The sequence below is a fragment of the Budorcas taxicolor genome, chromosome 11, assembly GCF_023091745.1.
Source record: "Budorcas taxicolor isolate Tak-1 chromosome 11, Takin1.1, whole genome shotgun sequence".
Classification (NCBI taxonomy): domain Eukaryota; kingdom Metazoa; phylum Chordata; class Mammalia; order Artiodactyla; family Bovidae; genus Budorcas; species Budorcas taxicolor.
Genome location: NC_068920.1, coordinates 115,993,879 through 116,009,952, shown reverse-complemented (window position 1 = coordinate 116,009,952; position 16,074 = coordinate 115,993,879). Strand labels below are relative to the sequence as shown.

At 44.6% G+C, this 16,074-nt stretch overlaps 1 protein-coding gene across 1 annotated transcript; it reads right to left on the bottom strand.

Annotated features, from left to right (window-relative positions):
* Positions 1 to 9,055: 9,055 nt before the first annotated feature.
* On the bottom strand, positions 9,056 to 11,462 carry LOC128056726 (lithostathine-like). The gene is made up of 5 exons (XM_052649537.1): positions 11,378 to 11,462; positions 10,704 to 10,822; positions 10,371 to 10,508; positions 9,374 to 9,500; positions 9,056 to 9,123 (listed from the first exon to the last, which is right to left on the bottom strand). The coding sequence occupies exons 1-5, from the start codon at positions 11,460 to 11,462 to the stop codon at positions 9,056 to 9,058; spliced, it is 537 nt and encodes a 178-aa protein (XP_052505497.1).
* Between the last annotated feature and the right edge of the window lie 4,612 nt (positions 11,463 to 16,074).

Here is a 16,074-nt window from a genome sequence, read left to right as displayed (position 1 = left end):
CAAAGCCATCAAAGCCTCCTGGAATTGTCCCAAAGCAGGAGGTGGAAGTTTCTTTCCTTCAAATATTGGACATACAGGGGGAGGTCGCCCATACAGAATTTCAAATGGGGTCAGATTAAGCTAAGGAGTATTACGTGCGTGAAAGAGGGCGAAGGGAAGGAGAGTCACCCAGTCCCCGCCAGTCTCTATAGCCAATTTAGTTAAAGTTTCCTTTAGGGTCCAATTCATTCTTTCAACTTGCCCCGAGCTCTGTGGGCTGTATTCACAATGTAATTTCCATTTGGTCCCCAGAGCTGGGGCAAGGCTCTGAACTATTTGGCTCACAAAAGCAGGTCCATTATCAGAGCCAACAGTCACCGGCAGACCAAAGCTGGGAACTATTTGTTCTAAAATCTTTTTAGCCACTAGCATTGCAGTTTCTCCCTTAGTAGGAAAAGCTACCCACCCTGAGAAGGTATCTACCAACACTAACAAGTACCGGTAACCATACTTGCCTGGCCTTACCTTGGTGAAATCTATTTCCCAGTGCTGCCCTGGCCCTTCTCCCTGATACCTCAGTCCTGCGTGTTGCCTCTTTCCTGGCCTCATCTGTTGACATGCCTTACAAGCATGTACTATGTTCTTCACAGTTGTTTGGTGCCAGGGGAATCGCAGGCGCGCAGTTTGAAAAAGCATCAGAGTCTTTTTCTCTCCCAGATGAGTAGACGAGTGTAGATGCTCACACAGTTGCTGTCCCAACTGAGCAGGGAGTATCAAGTAACCATTGGAGTCTCGGTACCATCCATCCTCTCCTTGTTGGAGGTTGGGACATTCCTGGATCCAGGCAAGGTCTGTGGATGAATACTCAGGGGTTGGGGGCAAAGTTCCCATACCTGGGGGTGGAAGTCCGATCGCAACACCGGAGCGATAAAATCTTCATCAGCCGCTTTTTGAGCTGCCAGATCTGCGGCATGATTTCCTCGTGCCGTGGGGCTGTCCCCTTTTTGATGTCCAGGTACATGTACTATTGACACAGCCCGAGGCAACTGCACAGCCTCCAGAAGTCGACGGATTTCTGGCAAGTTTTTAATCTCTTTTCCTTCAGCTGCCAAAAACCCCCGTTCTCGATATATCAGGCCCTGGATGTGTACCGTGCCAAAAGCATAGCGACTGTCAGTAAAAATAGTTATTCTTTTTCCTTTAGCTCTCTCTAATGCTTGAATCAGGGCAATTAACTCTGCTCTTTGTGCTGAGGTGTCTGGGGAAAGAGTCTCCACCCATATTGTCTGTCCAGAATCATCTACCACTGCGGCCCCCGCCCATCTCTGTCCATCTTTTACATAGCTGCTTCCATCTGTAAACCATATTAGCTCACTGTTATCCAGTGGCATATCTGTTAAGTCCTTCCGTATTGCCGTTACTCTGGCCGGTATCTCATTGCAATCATGGAGGGGGCTATCCCCTTCCGGACTGAGCAAAAGAGTAACCGGGTTTAGAGTGCAGGGCGTTTGAAAATGAATCTGTGAGGTGTCAAGTAGCAGGACCTGGTAGTGTGTCAAGGGGGCATTGGAAATCCATTTACCCGGGGGTTGTTTCAGAACTCTCTCTATAGCATGAGGAGTGTAGACCAAAAGTCTCTGTCCATAAGTCAGTTTATCAGCATCATGGACTAGGAGCACGGTGGCCGCGATGATTCGGAGGCAAGGTGGCCATCCGGCTGCCACTGGGTCCAATTTCTTGGAAAGGTAAGCTATGGGACGCTTCCAAGGTCCCCACTTCTGTGTTAGTACCCCTTTTCCTATCCCTCACCTTTCATCTATAAATAATTGGAAAGGCTTAGATGGGTCAGGAAGGGCAAGGGCAGGAGCTTCCAGCAAGGCACACCTGAGCTCCTGAAAGGCCGTTTTCATTGACTCGGTCCATTTCCAGTCTTTGTTTTCTTTGGTCCCTTCATACAGGGGCCTGGCCTTTTCTGCAAACCCCAAGATCCATAATCGGCAATATCCCACAGTTCCCAGAAATTCTCTCACTTGTCTAGGGTTGGCCTGCTCAGGGATCTGGAGGATGGTTTCTTTCATAGCCTGTGTTAGCCACCTCTGACCCTGTTTTATCTTATAACTGAAGTATGTAACCTCTTGCTTGGCAATCTGGGCCTTTTTGGCACTGGCCCTGTAACCTAAAGTCCCCAAGGTTTGGAGAAGGTCACCTGTTGCCTCTTGGCACTCTTTTTCCATAGTTGCTGCCAGCATAAGGTCATCAACATGTTGTAATAAAACAATGGTAGGGTGTTCAACCCGATACTCACGGAGGTCTTCATCCAAGGCCTCGTTAAACAACGTGGGTGAGTTTTTGAAACCCTGTGGTAAGCGAGTCCACGTCAGCTGCACAGGAGTCTGAACACCGTCTTCCTGCCATTCGAAGGCAAAGATCTCTTGGCTTGCAAGGGCAAGAGGCAGACTGAAAAAGGCATCTTTTAAATCTAAAACAGTATACCAAAAGTAGCTTGGTGGCAAGCTGCTTAGCAATGTATAAGGGTTAGGAACCGTAGGATGAATATCACTCACCCGTTTGTTGACTTCTCGCAGGTCTTGAACCGGTCTAAAATCAGTTCCCCCAGGCTTCTTTACGGGAAGCAGGGGAGTGTTCCATGGGGACCGGCACTTTCTCAAGACCCCAGCATCTATGAGGCGTTGTATGTGAGGAGTAATTCCTTGCCGAGCCTCTTGACTCATGGGATACTGCCTCACTCTCACCGGTGTGGCACTGGCTTTCAGTTCCACAATAATAGGGGGCCTCTGTTTGGCCAGTCCCATTCCTGCTGTTTCAGCCCAGGCCTGAGGGTATCTCTGAACCCATGGCTGTACTTCGGGACTTATTGTTGCTGGGGCCTCTGGCAAGTACAGTCTGTATTCATCCTTTAATGCCAGAGACAAGACCTGAAGAGGATGCCCGGTTCCATCTAAGACTGACACTTGCCCATGGTCGAAATGAATTTGGGCATTTACTTTAGACAGTAAATCTCTTCCCAGCAAAGGCGCTGGACACTCAGGTATCACCAGAAAGGAATGGGTCACTTGGTGCGCCCCCAAGTTCACATGCCATTTTGTAGTCCATCCATATCACTTAGTCCCGGTTGCTTCCTGCACCCAGCTACTTTTCTTAGACATGGGTCCATCTCTTTGGTTTAAGACTGAGTATTGAGCGCCCATATCCACCATGAAGCCAACCGGTTTCCCCTCCACATTTATAGTTACCCAGGACTCGGGGAGGGGAGTCAAGCCCTGACCCCCCTAGTCACTATCCTCACCCGCGTAGAGGATGACTGTCTGGAGAGGGAGTCTCGTTCTTGGGATTTGGGGGCCCCTCTTTTAGGTTTTTCTTGGGGCATTTATCTTTCCAATGTCCAATCTCCTTACAAAACGCACATTGGTTTTTTTCAAGCTTGCACCTTGCAGGTTTTTCCTCAGTCTTTGAGTCTAGCTTTTTCCCTTTTTGGAACCTATTTTTGTTTTCAACTCCGGTGAAAAATATCTGAGCCAGCTCTTTTTGGTTCTTACAGTTTTCTTCAGCTCTAAATTCTCTTTCTTCCCTTCTAATGCAATCCCCTCTCTCCTCTGGGATCTCTCTATGATTGAAAACTCTCTCTGCTGCCCTCACTAGATCTTGCAGGGACTGTTCACCCAGCCTCTCTATCTTTTGTAACTTTCTTCTAATATCGGGGGCTGCCTGATTCACAAATGCTAGCATAACTGCTGCTCGAGACTCATCTGCCTGTGGGTCCATAGGAGTATACTGTCTAAAAGCTTCCATTATCCTTTCAAGGAAGGCTGCCAGGCTCTCATTTGGCTCTTGCCTCACTGAATTTACCTTGGCCAAATTAGTTGGCTTTTTGGCAGCCGCTCTAAGGCCAGCCATAAGGATCTGGTGGTACATTTGGAGATGCTCCCTACCTTCAGCGCGTTTGAAGTCCCAGTTGGGTCGCACCAAGGAGAACCCCTCCTCAATGAGGTTAGGCTGTATTGTGGGCCTCCCATCTACCCCCGGCACGTTCTTCTGAGCTTCTAACAGGATTCGCTTGCGCTCCTCTGTAGTGAAAAGCACCTGTGACAGTTGCTGACAATCATCCCAAGTGGGGTTGTGAGTAAAGAGGATAGAATCTAAAAGATCAATAAGACCCTGCGGTTTTTCAGAGAAAGAGGGAGTCTGAGTTTTCCAATTGTACAAATCACTAGTGGAAAAGGGCCAATACTGATATGTCCGTTCCCCACCCTCTCTGGCTGGCCCCGCCCGGACCGGAAACGCGTGAACAGTGAAGGAGGGAATTTCTGGGCCTTCTTCTTCCTCCGCACTGGCCATTTCCCTTGCTCTTCCCCGAGTTCCCTGGGTGGGGCCCCCTTCCCTAGGAGGAGCCGAGGGCTCCGCCCTCCTCCGGGCTTCTCCCGATGAAACTTGTGGAACCTGTTCAAGCAAGGGCAGATGTGGATCCACATACGGGGGTGGGAACAATTCGGTCTCCAGATCTATCAGATTAGGATACAGAGAAGATTTCTGGAAGACCGGCTTTGGTTGATTGTTGTCCTTTTTTCCTTCTTTTTCTTCAGAAGCCTTCATGACTAATATCTGTGGGTATGGCGAGGTTGGGGTTGGGGAAGAGGGACGGGGAGGTTTAGGGGGTTTAGGAGGAGCAAGAACAAAAGGTTTAAGCCATTCCAGTGGATTTCTCACTAGATCCTGCCAGACTAGGATGTAGGGAGTCTGATCAGGGTGTCCGGCAGGACTAGGAGCAAATACCCGCTCTTTAACTGCTTGGACAATCTGGGGATTGAAGGTTCCCTCTGGTGGCCATCCAACGTCAAAGGTGGGCCACTTGGTGGAACAGAAAGTCACCAATTTGCTCTTCTTCACCAGTAATGAAAGATTCTGAGCTCTAGACTTGAAATCAGAAAAATGGTCGGTCATCAGAGACAGTGGAGTAGAAGTAGATTGCCCCATGGGTACAGAGAACACTAACAGCAACAGCGAGACTCACACAGACAGACAGTGCCGGCACACTGAGACATGAAAACAACACTACAAACAGACTCCAACTCCAATATTACTTTCAGTCCTCTCTACAGCACTTGTAACCCCTTCTCTGCTTGCAAGCGTCTTACCGTCAGGACATCCTCCGTGCCAGCTGCCCTCCCAGTACGCTACCGGGGACGCAGGCTTACGCTGGACTTGCCTCTTCACTTTACACCTAGATGCCTCCCCAGCACGATACTGGGCCCCGGACTTAATCTAGGCCACTGCTACATTAGCACCGGTGCTCAGAGCTCTTACCTCCTAATGAGGTGGCCCCCTTCTACCAGGAGAGTTGTTCCCCCTGCGGTGGCACGGAGATCCCGGACGAGCCCCCAAATGTTATGCACCGAGCCCGTATCTCCGAACCGACTGAGAGAAAGCAATTCCTCCACAGTAATGCAAAAAGGCAGGAAGGGAGTTTACTTCCAGCGCGCTAGGGTCCGAGTCTCATCCAACACAGCGGAATCCGACAGGGACCCCAAACAAAGGGATATGGCGGTTTATATACAGTCAGTTCTTTGTCTCAGTTACAGGAGTAGCTGGTGTTACATGACTGGCTAGACAGGATGAGCGCATGTCCTGTCTCTTTCTGGTTGGTGTGTACGGGAAGTCTTCCTAATTTGGTCAAGGAATGCTGTTTTTTCTTCCCAGCTAACAGGAAACATGACTCAGGTCCCTGGTGCTATGCACCTCACTGAGCCATCCGGCCTGCCTGACATGCATCACGAAAATCCCTGGGAACTTGAACTTCGTTATTCTCTTTCCCTTTTTCTCTAAGAGCTCCCAGATGTTCCACTAAGAAAGCTCATGTCCTCCATCCTTGTGGGACACCTTCCTTAGATTTGTTGATAGTAACCATACCTGATCAGTTTATAATTTATATGATGCTATCTTCTTTGCTTTAATTATGGCTCAAAGATGCACAAGTAATTCAAAATTAAAACAGCAATCCATGACATTTTTCTGTCTAGCAATATGCTCAGATTTATTTACAAAGACAGGAGAAAGTCAGGATTGTTCTTTTATCAGTTGAGGAAATAATATATGTTCTACTGATATTGCTGAGGAATCAGTATTCCCAGATGCTTCTGGCAACTCTCTTGAACTATAAAAAAATGAAGCCAGAAGAGGGATAAAAGATGCATATAAAAGAGAATGCAGACAGGAGAACCCCAGAAAAATGACACCCGAGTCTTGGTCAAACTAGCTCAAAGCCTTCCTTACTGTTCAATTCATTTCAGTCGTGTCTGACTCTTTGTGACCCCATGAACTGCAGCACACCAGGATTCCCTGTCCATCACCAACTCCCGGAGTCTACCCAAACCCATGTCCATTGAGTCAGTGATGCCATCCAGCCATCTTATCCTCTGTCGTCCCCTTCTCCTCCTGCCCTCAATCTTTCCCAGCATCAGGGTCTTTTCAAATGAGTCAGCTCTTCACATCAGGTGGCCAAAATATTGGAGTTTCAGCTTCAACATCAGTCCTTCCAAAGAACACCCAGGACTGATCTCCTTTAGGATGGACTGGTTGGATCTCCTTGCTGTCCAAGGGACTCTCAAGAGTCTTCACCTTACTGTTCAATATTTTCAGTAATGTGATTTAGTAAATACCTTTATTTTTTTTTTTTTTTGAACCAAATCATATTGGGATTTTTCTTTCTTTCAACTGAAAATATCCTAACATAATGAGTTCTCCAATAGGAAGAATAGGATCCGGTCCCCATAGCTGTGTTAGCTCACCTCCCATTGAAAATGGAACTCAACTAAAATAGAAACTGACACAAGCACAATCAGTGTATACTTTTCAAACCCATTTTGTTACTTTGACCAGGGCAGAAACTCAAGACCTCTGGAATAGAACAATTCTAAGTTCATCTAAACTGTGAAGTGTTTCTCCCAGAAGCTCTAAAGGAGTATTTAGTCAAAGCAGTCTACCTTAGAAATAGGATATGAAACTTAACAAACAATTTTAAAAATACACTGACCATTCATTTCATCTCTTCATTTGGGAAGCAAAACGCTTATATGACAACACTGTAGTACTCTTAGTCCATATGGAAAATTTTATCAGTGGTTTTGAAAGGGTAACAGGCAGGAAGGTTAGGGGGCCCAAAATAGAGGAAATAGGCTGCAAGTGTCAGACATTTTTTATCTCTCTCTTAAGGGGCAGGAGGAAACAAACAACAAGTGTCAGATTTTTTTTCCTTCTCTATACAAAATTAAAAGGTTTCTTTTAAAATTCTGTGTTGTCATGATGACACCTGGTTCCATGTAACTTAACTTTTCTCAAACTTTCAGCTAACCAATGTGTTTTTCTTATGGAAATGCTTATCTTAAGCTATGTTAATGAACTATGTATTTACCCTAGGCTCTGTCTTTCTTCAAGTCGTTTTGCCTAAGATTCAGAACCCATAACGGCTCAACAAAAAAGTATGTTTTACTCAGGAAAATGTTCTTAAGCTATGTTAATGAGACTATGTATTTGCTTGGAAATCTGCCTTTCTTCAAAATAACATGATTGAGTCAAACAATCGACATGAGTCAGTTGTTTTATGGCCCAGATGACTCACCTTGTGCCATTGTTATCTCAAAATGCATGTTGTGGGTGAGGGCACTGGTGCCACTCTCTGAGTTTTGAGAAATTTCCTTTCTCTAATTAGCAGCCTTAGCCTGCTAATGGGTATATAACATCTTGCTGAAAAACTAGCAAGGGAAAACAGTTTCTGCCCGCTTCTGATGTCTATGTCAGAAGCCTTCTCTATCTATTTTATATTTTAATAAAACTTTATTACACAAAAGCTCTGAGCAATCAAGCCTCATCACTGGCCCCAGATTGTTGCCCTCTCCTCCAGAGGCCAAGAATCCCAGCATCTTTCACAGCTCAGCAACAACCTTTCATTCTCATATGAAAAAATGCTTTTTTCTAAATTAAGGAATGGGCCCAAAATATTTTTTCCACAATAGAATCTTGTGGCGAGGGTGGGATGGTGATAAAGTCAAAGGCAAATTAGTGGTCTTGAAATATGCAGATAACATGAGACATCTGGTTCTTGCCTTCAGATAGGTGATGAGAATTTCTCCAGAAAACTGTCACTTTTTAAATTCAAAATATGCAAGAGAAATCCTACCAGACAATAAGTTGACCCAAATCCTGTCCTAACTGTGTCAAAATATTTCAAGGGCCAAGATGAAGGACGTTCTGGGATCAGTTTTCCCAAGGGCCATCTAGGAACAGGGTTATCTAGGAATGTGGTTAGATGGACTCATGTCATCTGACTATGGGAAGGGAAGAGTGAAAGTTGAAAAACATTAAAAAATTGTACAACAATTTGAAAGCTTACCTTTTGTCTGTCAAAATTAATAACAAAACAATTGGGTTTGCATTTTGAATGTTTTATCCATTGATTTTTTAATTTATTCATTTCATTTGTATTTTATGAATATTAATAAAATCTGTTCGCTATCCTTTTTACTTATGGTTTAGGAAATAATGTTCTAAACATCATCTCCTAAACTGGTTGCCTCATACAGTTAGAGACTTGGCCTAGGAGAATGTGTAAGCAGTAGAGTGTGTGGGAGAGCAAAGTCTTTAAATGGCCACAATCCACATCCTACAGAGAAACAGTGCTGATGTACTCTAACCACAAAAACACCAAGAGGAATACATATATACATATAGTTATTTCCCCAGAGACCTGAGTAAAACTGAGCAGAGATTGACCCCAGATTCTCTTCACTCAATCATTTCCTCTCCAGAATTTATGTATGAGAATGAAGCAGAGAAGACAAGCAAAGGAAAACAAAAACTAAATTTTTTATTATAGTATCATGAAAACTCAGATTATAAAGCGTACAAAAGAACTTGAAATGAGGCTGGGGAGGAGGGAAAGACAGAATGAGGTGGTCAGGGTGAGGGTGTAAGGAAAATATCTCCTTCCAATTGGGTCTTCACACTTGGTTCCAAGTCCATGATGAGCTGCAACAAGACGCAGGCTGCTGACTTCCCATCTGATCTAGCCCTTGAACTTGCAGATATAGGGTAGGTTCACATGACAGCTATAATCTTTCCATTTCAGATATCCTAGAGAGACAAAAGGCTTGAGTCAATGGGGTTGGTGCAGCCTGAGGACCCAATGGAGAGGGATCCCAGATTCTGGCCTTTCACCAAAGTCCTACTCAAAGGGAAGAAGATAGAAAGAGAGATGAGAGGGGATGGGAGCAGACAAACCAATACTGTACTTCATAGGAGAGGAGGATTCTCTGACGATCAAGCCCAGAAATCAGGGATGAAAGGAAAAGACTAAGTAGAAGTGACCTTCTCTGTTTCTTACCTGATGTTCTGGACAGGATCCCACAGTGACCAGGGTTTGAGACAGTGGCAGGACTTCTCTCCCAGGCAAAATAATTGAGCACATCAGTGCTACTCCATTCCCATCCACCAGCATTGGGCTCAGTGCCCTGTGGAGCAGAGGATGGAGTTAGGCGAGATAGAAAGGCCTTTAGAATTCTCCTGGCCTGATGCCCTCTGCTGGAATGCCTGGTCCCCTCCACAGCATTATGGAATTGGCTCTGCTCTTCCAGATGATGTCCCACAGCTCTCCTCTAGGAAACTCTCCCTAACTCCCTGCTTTACTTGGCAAATTCCACAGCCAATAATCATAAAGGCCAATAGAACACCTCAGAGTAACATGTCACTATCTGAACTACACTTGGGGATGCATTTGTGCTTATCCTCTAAACCTCCTAGACAATGCCTGTTTTATAAAAAAGGAAAGTGAGAATGAAAGCCTCTCAGTCCTGTCCAACTCTCTGCTACCCCATGGACTACACAGTCCATGGAGTTCTCCAGGTCAGAATGCTGGAGTGGGTATCCGTTCCCATCTTCAGGGGGTCTTCCCATCCCAGGGATTGAATTCAGGTCTCCTGCATTGCAGGCAGATTCTTTACCAGCTAAGTCACCAGGGAAGCCCCATTAAAGAAAAAAAAGAAAAGAAAAGAAAAGAAAAATGCATCAATCCTAAATCTTGATTTAGGACTTGCTAAGCACAGCATATTCAGACTCAGGGAAACCTAGAGAATTACAAAGCATGCTTGTGTGAATTGTGTAAAAGCTTGATAAGAGGTAGATTAACTTTAGCAGGAGTCTAGGAACTGACACAGAACTCAGCTCTTCAACTGCCCTCAAGGCCCTCATTTTCCCTAGTTATCGCCTGAGTTCCAGGGATCTCTTGGGTAGTTTCTGGGCTGGCAAATGGGATGGGGGTGGGGGGGAAACTGAGTGGCCATAGCATCTTTGGAAGTAACAAATTATAAAGGAAATAAATATACCTCTGTTGGGTCATGGAGTCCAATCCAGACGTCTGACTGAGTATTCAAGTTGTCCCTAACCAAGGAGGCCAGGAAGGCTCCCTCAGTCCCACTGAGCACAGATGCAAGGTGTCCTGAGGGCCTCTTCTGGCAGGCAATCTGTGTGGGGAAGGGAGAGACACAGGAGAAGCTTGAGATACCACTAGGGGAAGGGCAGGGCCAAGAAGGGATGTGTTTACAAACATGAACTTCTTATTCTCAAACTAAGGAAGCTCTTGAGGATCCCCATTCCCCACAACCCTGCCTCTGATTTGCTTCTCCTTATCTCTATTAACTGCAAACCCCGGAACTCACATTTGCACCCATCCAGCTTCTGGCTGCTTTATACAAGGCATAGCAGTAGGACCCATAGCCTATGGAACCTCTGGGACAGCTGATCCTTTCAGAGAGCAGTTTTATATTGGGTTCTTGCCCTGAAAAAGAAGAAATAAGAGAGAGGGATGAGGTAAAATGGAGATGAGGGATTAAAGTACAGAGGTGACCTTGGAGAATATCTATGAGGCCAGTGCTTGGGGCAGTGATACCACACTCCTAAGTACCTCTCACCATTGCCAATATTCCAAGGGTTTATCTTTCTTAAAGTATGAACTAGATGTACTAGTTGGGAGATGGTGTGTTTTCTTTTTATGTATCTGCCTAATTCAAACACTCTTTTCCTCCTCTGGACTGTTTGTTCCTACACTGGATCCTCATCATTCTTCTACTCTTATCTCTGCTTTTCCTCCTTAATCAACTCACATAAATTAGACACTACTGAGAAAATGAAAATCGTCTCATTCGACTATTATTGAGCCCCTGGGGTGCCTCCTACCACTAGGTACCCTGAAGGAAGGAGTGATGACTCAGGAATCCAGGCCTCTATGTTGTGTGGGGATATCCCATTACCAGGGGAGGCACAGGAGCTTTCCTCCTCGTCTTGGCCCTGAGCAGACACTGGGAACCCAGAGCTAGAGGCAGAGAAATCTCACCTTGGACCTGAGACAGGAGCATCAGGCAGCACAGCAGCATGCAGGACAGTCTGGGGAGGCCCAGGGAAGGCAGCATTGTGTCCATGAGGAGTGGAGGCAGCTAGAGAACTAAAGGGAGGGTGGTCAGAGGGAGGGTGTGAGAGACCCCCTGTTGTACCTCTTGTGTTTTCCTTCATCTAGTCTCCTAGGAAGAAATCCTTCTTGGTAGCATCCCTCCCCTTCCATAGTGCTGGAAAAAATTAGAAAATCTATACATCCTAGTGTACCTGAGATCTCCCAAGTCTGGCTTCCCCTGGTCTCAGAGCTCCCTTGTTCTCTGAAGACATGGGTCCTTGTATACTTTCCCCCCATCACAGGTCTCACCTTCTCTCAGCTCCCACTTACCTCTCTCGCAGGGATCTGCACTGGCTTGTCAGGGCAGAAAAGACTGGGCTTTTATAAGAGAATTTGAGGGAGGGGCACTGAAATAAATAGCAGGAAAGAGGAGCCAGGACAGGGACTCAAGGACATTACTGCCACAGGGAGGAGTTTCTTCCCAGAAAAGCCTTGGAGTTGCCACAAATGCTGCCTCTTCCTCATTATCATATTAGCACTTTTTCCTGGAAGAGGTGAAGTTTGTTCTTCCCACTGACTTTTCCATAATTAACCTCTGTGGCACAAAACAAGTTATTGTTTAAGGGGCACGTCTACAGGAATAGTTCTTCCAGTTGACGTCTCAAGTGCTCACTCTTCTAGGCATACACATGTATTTTTTCTAATTGTGTAGTGGAAATAAATAAATATTGGAGTATTAAGTGGAGATGTGTATGGGAACTATAAGTATCACAGATAAGTGAGGGCAAGAAGATACTGCAAGTAAGAGAACAGAGGTTCAGCATTGCCTCTTCTACATGGTAGTTCATTTTAAAGAAACTTCAGAATCATCTCATAAGTCAATGCTGCTGCTGCTGCTGCTGCTGCTGCTGCTGCTAAGTCGCTTCAGCCGTGTCCGATTCTGTGCGACCCCATAGATGGTAGCCCACTAGGCTCCCCTGTCCCTGGGATTCTCCAGGCAAGAACACTGGAGTGGGTTGCCATTTCCTTCTCCAATGCATGAAAGTGAAAAGTGAAAGTGAAGTCGCTCAATCGTGTCTGACGCTCAGGGACCTCATGGACTGCAGCCCACCAGGCTCCTCTGTCTATGGGATTTTCCAGGCAAGAGTACTGGAGTGGGTTGCCATTGTAGATGAGCCAAAATCTTAAGTGAAATAAGAGGCATAAATTTCCCTTCCTGGCATTCTGAGAGATGGAGTTCCCCAGTGGATAGTGATAATTTGATATAATAAGAGGCAATGAAGGAATTTCAAACCTAGGAGTTCTATAGTCACTGGCTGTAGAGCTAAAGGAAGAATGAGAGAGGGTGAAGGAATGATCAGAGGAGGATCTGGGTTAAATTGTAGATCTGATCCCACACTGCATATAAGTTAGATCTCTGCTCCTTCAAGATGTTCAGTCTGCTGGGCTGCTGACAATCACCTTCCAAGACTATCACTGGGCTATTGATGAAAAGTCATTTCTATTACACTCTAGTCAGGTGATCAGTGCTATATGAGAACACTAAGAAAACTTCATTAGTCGGGTTTATGTTTGAGCTGCCAGCTTTGGTAACTCTGAGATACACGACCTGTGATTGAGGTTCAGATTGGCCAATCTAGGGAAACATTATAGGAATTCTGTATATAGGCCCTGACCCTCATGTGATCTTTATAGCTAGTTTGTGTGCCAGTGGAGCTTTGCAAAGAGGTCAGTGCAATCAGGGGTGTAATTGATTCATGTCCTGAGACTCCAAAATTGAATAGGACCCACAAATAATCTAATAGGAAGGATAGGAGAGCCAAGGGATTCTTTTGTTAAATAAAAACAGAAAGAAAAGGAATTACTTCACAAACATGTGCAAGAATGTATAAATAAATACAAAGCCATAACTATCATGAGAGCTAGGGGAAATTAAAACTCAAATGATCAATTTATCATGGAAATGATGATTATTAGGATTATTTGAAACATAATATTTCTACATTAAAATAATTATTTGAGGGAATTCCCTGACAGTCCAGTGGTTGAGAGTCCATGCTCTCATTGCTGAGGGCCCAGGTTCAATCCCAAGAAGGGTAAGTAAAACTCTACAAGCTGTGTGGTGTGGCCCAAAAAAGGAAAATTATTACTTGAGAAGAAGTAAATAGTAGTAATTACATATGGAAAATGGAATTCTGAAATTCTTGTGGGGAAAGATACCATTTTAGATTTAGGTAAAGATACCATTTACATTAAAGTACCTGAAAGCTGTGGAGTCATCTATTCTAGTAAGTAAAATTTACTGTTTTCTTGATTAATAAAGCACACCATCTGAGGGTTAATTGTAAAATTGCCAACATACCCATGGGAGAGCCAGAAGACAAAAAGGAAGATTTAGATATCACAGGTAAAATTTCCCCTGTATTTAGCTGTCCTTGCTGTGATTTCATTACCAGAAAATCGGGGATGGAAGAAACACTCTAGAATATGGATTTAGTGACTTAAAGAGAAGTAGTACTCCTCCAAGAAAATAGGGTCTATTTGACTATTTAGAGTGATCATTCTCAGCACTGTCTTGACATGAATGCTGAAAGTCTTAAATATTTCTAGAAACCCATAGCTTTTAGCTTCAAGGTAATTAAATTTGTCAAGGTAATTAAATTTGTGGGATTTTGAGCACATCAATATGTTGATGTGGGAAGCCTTGGGGTCTTTCCAGAGATTGTTCTGATTTTTCAATTCACCTGTGTATCACTGTTATTATCCTTTGCTAGAGCTTTAACTCAGCAGTGGATACAAAGTGGAAAGGGAAGTGAACATGAAATTGGTAAACCAGATTTTGATTTCTGCTATACCTCTTCTTAACTATGTATCTATGCTGCCCATCATTCTTTAAGAGAGCCTGCCTCCCAATATTTGTTCCATTTCAGGAAGTTTTGTAAACAGCAGTTACTGGAGCCACTTCCTCCCATCCATGTTTTTCTCATTCTAGCTTTGTTAATATTTCATTCTTGCTTTCCAATATACCCAAAATCTTTGCTCTGAACCAGAACCTTGCACTGTCTTCCAGATTTAGTGTTTAGTGTGCTTTCCCAGTTGGCTTAAATGATTTATAAGGAAACTCTCAGCATTGTGTTGTGCTTAGTCTCTCAGTTGTGTCCAACTCTTTGCAACCCCATGAACTATAGCCTGCCAGACTCCTCTGGCCATGGGGCTTCAAAAGGCAAGAATACTGGAGTGGGTTGTCATGCCTTCCTTCAGGGGATCTTTCCAACCCAGGGATGAAACCCAGGTCTCCCACATTGCAAGTGGATTCTTTACCATCTGAGCCACCAGGGAAGCCCAAGAATACTGGAGTGGGTAGCTTATCCTTTCTCCAGGGGATCTTCCTGAACCAGGAATTGAACAAGGGTCTCCTGAATGGCAGGCATATTCTTTACCAGCTGAGCTACCAGTGAAGTCCTCACTTAGGATTAAATCTCTATAATATATGACATAAATTGTTTGGGCAAAATGCTAAACATTAAGGTGTTTAGCCCTTAATTCTTAAGGGCTTAACATTCAAGCCCAGGAGGTTTTCAACTGAGTGATTTGTCTAGTCCAACCAGACTTTGCTAACAAAGGTCCATCTAGTCAAGGCTATGGTTTTTCCAGTGGTCATGTATGGATGTGAAAGTTGGACTGTGAAGAAGGCTGAGCGCCGAAGAACTGTGGTGTTGGAGAAGACTCTTGAAAGTCCCTTGCACTTCAAGGAGATCCAACCAGTCCATTCCGAAGGAGATCAGCCCTGGGATTTCTTTGGAGGGAATGATGCTGAAGCTGAAACTCCAATACTTTGCCCACCTCATGCGAAGAGTTGACTCATTGAAAAAGACCGTGATGCTGGGAGGGATTGGGGTCAGGAGGAGAAGGGGATGACAGAGGATGAGATGTACATGAGTTTGGGTGCACATGAGTTTGGGTGAACTCTGGGAGTTGGTGATGGAAAGGGAGGCCTGGTGTGCTGCGATTCATGGAGTCACAAAGAGTCGGACATGACTGAGCGACTGAACTGAACTGAACCAGACTATACCACAAAAGACTCTAAAGTTATTTATTTTTTGACCAAAACAGATTTAGGACTCCATCAGAAGGTTATATACTAGATTCAAAGCAGCATGTCTTTGAAATGAGCAGAAACCCAACTGCCTTCAAGAATCACCAACCACACCCAGCATAATATTGACTACAGAAATTCAAACGCCTGCATTTCCTAATCCCCTTGACTTGCTTAGCCAAACCATTGTTGGTTCTGATCTTTTATTTCCTACTGAACTCAGTTTTATATTGTTATTGTTGTTCAGTCACTAAGTCATTTACAAATCTTTGTGACCCCATGGACTGTAGTACACCATGCTTCCCTCTCCTTCAGTATCTCTGAGTTTGCTCAAACTCATGTCCATTCAATCCCAGCATTTTCTTCTATTTTGACTTAGTATATTATTTTGTTTTTGCTAGGACTTTCCTTCCCTCCAGTGGAAATGTCCTGGCTTCCTTCCACCTACTGTATGCATTATGATACTACAAACAGCTTAAATAATACAGAGATTATTGATTCATTTAAGTATTCTGGAGGTAGACCGTTTCAAGTTTCACCTTCAGAA

Coding starts and splice junctions, on each gene's coding strand:
- LOC128056726 (XM_052649537.1), bottom strand. CDS start 11,462: ATGGACACAATGCTGCCTTCCCTGGGCCTCCCCAGACTGTCCTGCATG. Junction 10,823..11,377: donor GCTCCTGTCTCAGGTCCAAG/GTGAGATTTCTC, acceptor CTTCTTTTTCAG/GGCAAGAACCCAATATAAAA. Junction 10,509..10,703: donor GAAGCTGGATGGGTGCAAAT/GTGAGTTCCGGG, acceptor TTCCCCACACAG/ATTGCCTGCCAGAAGAGGCC.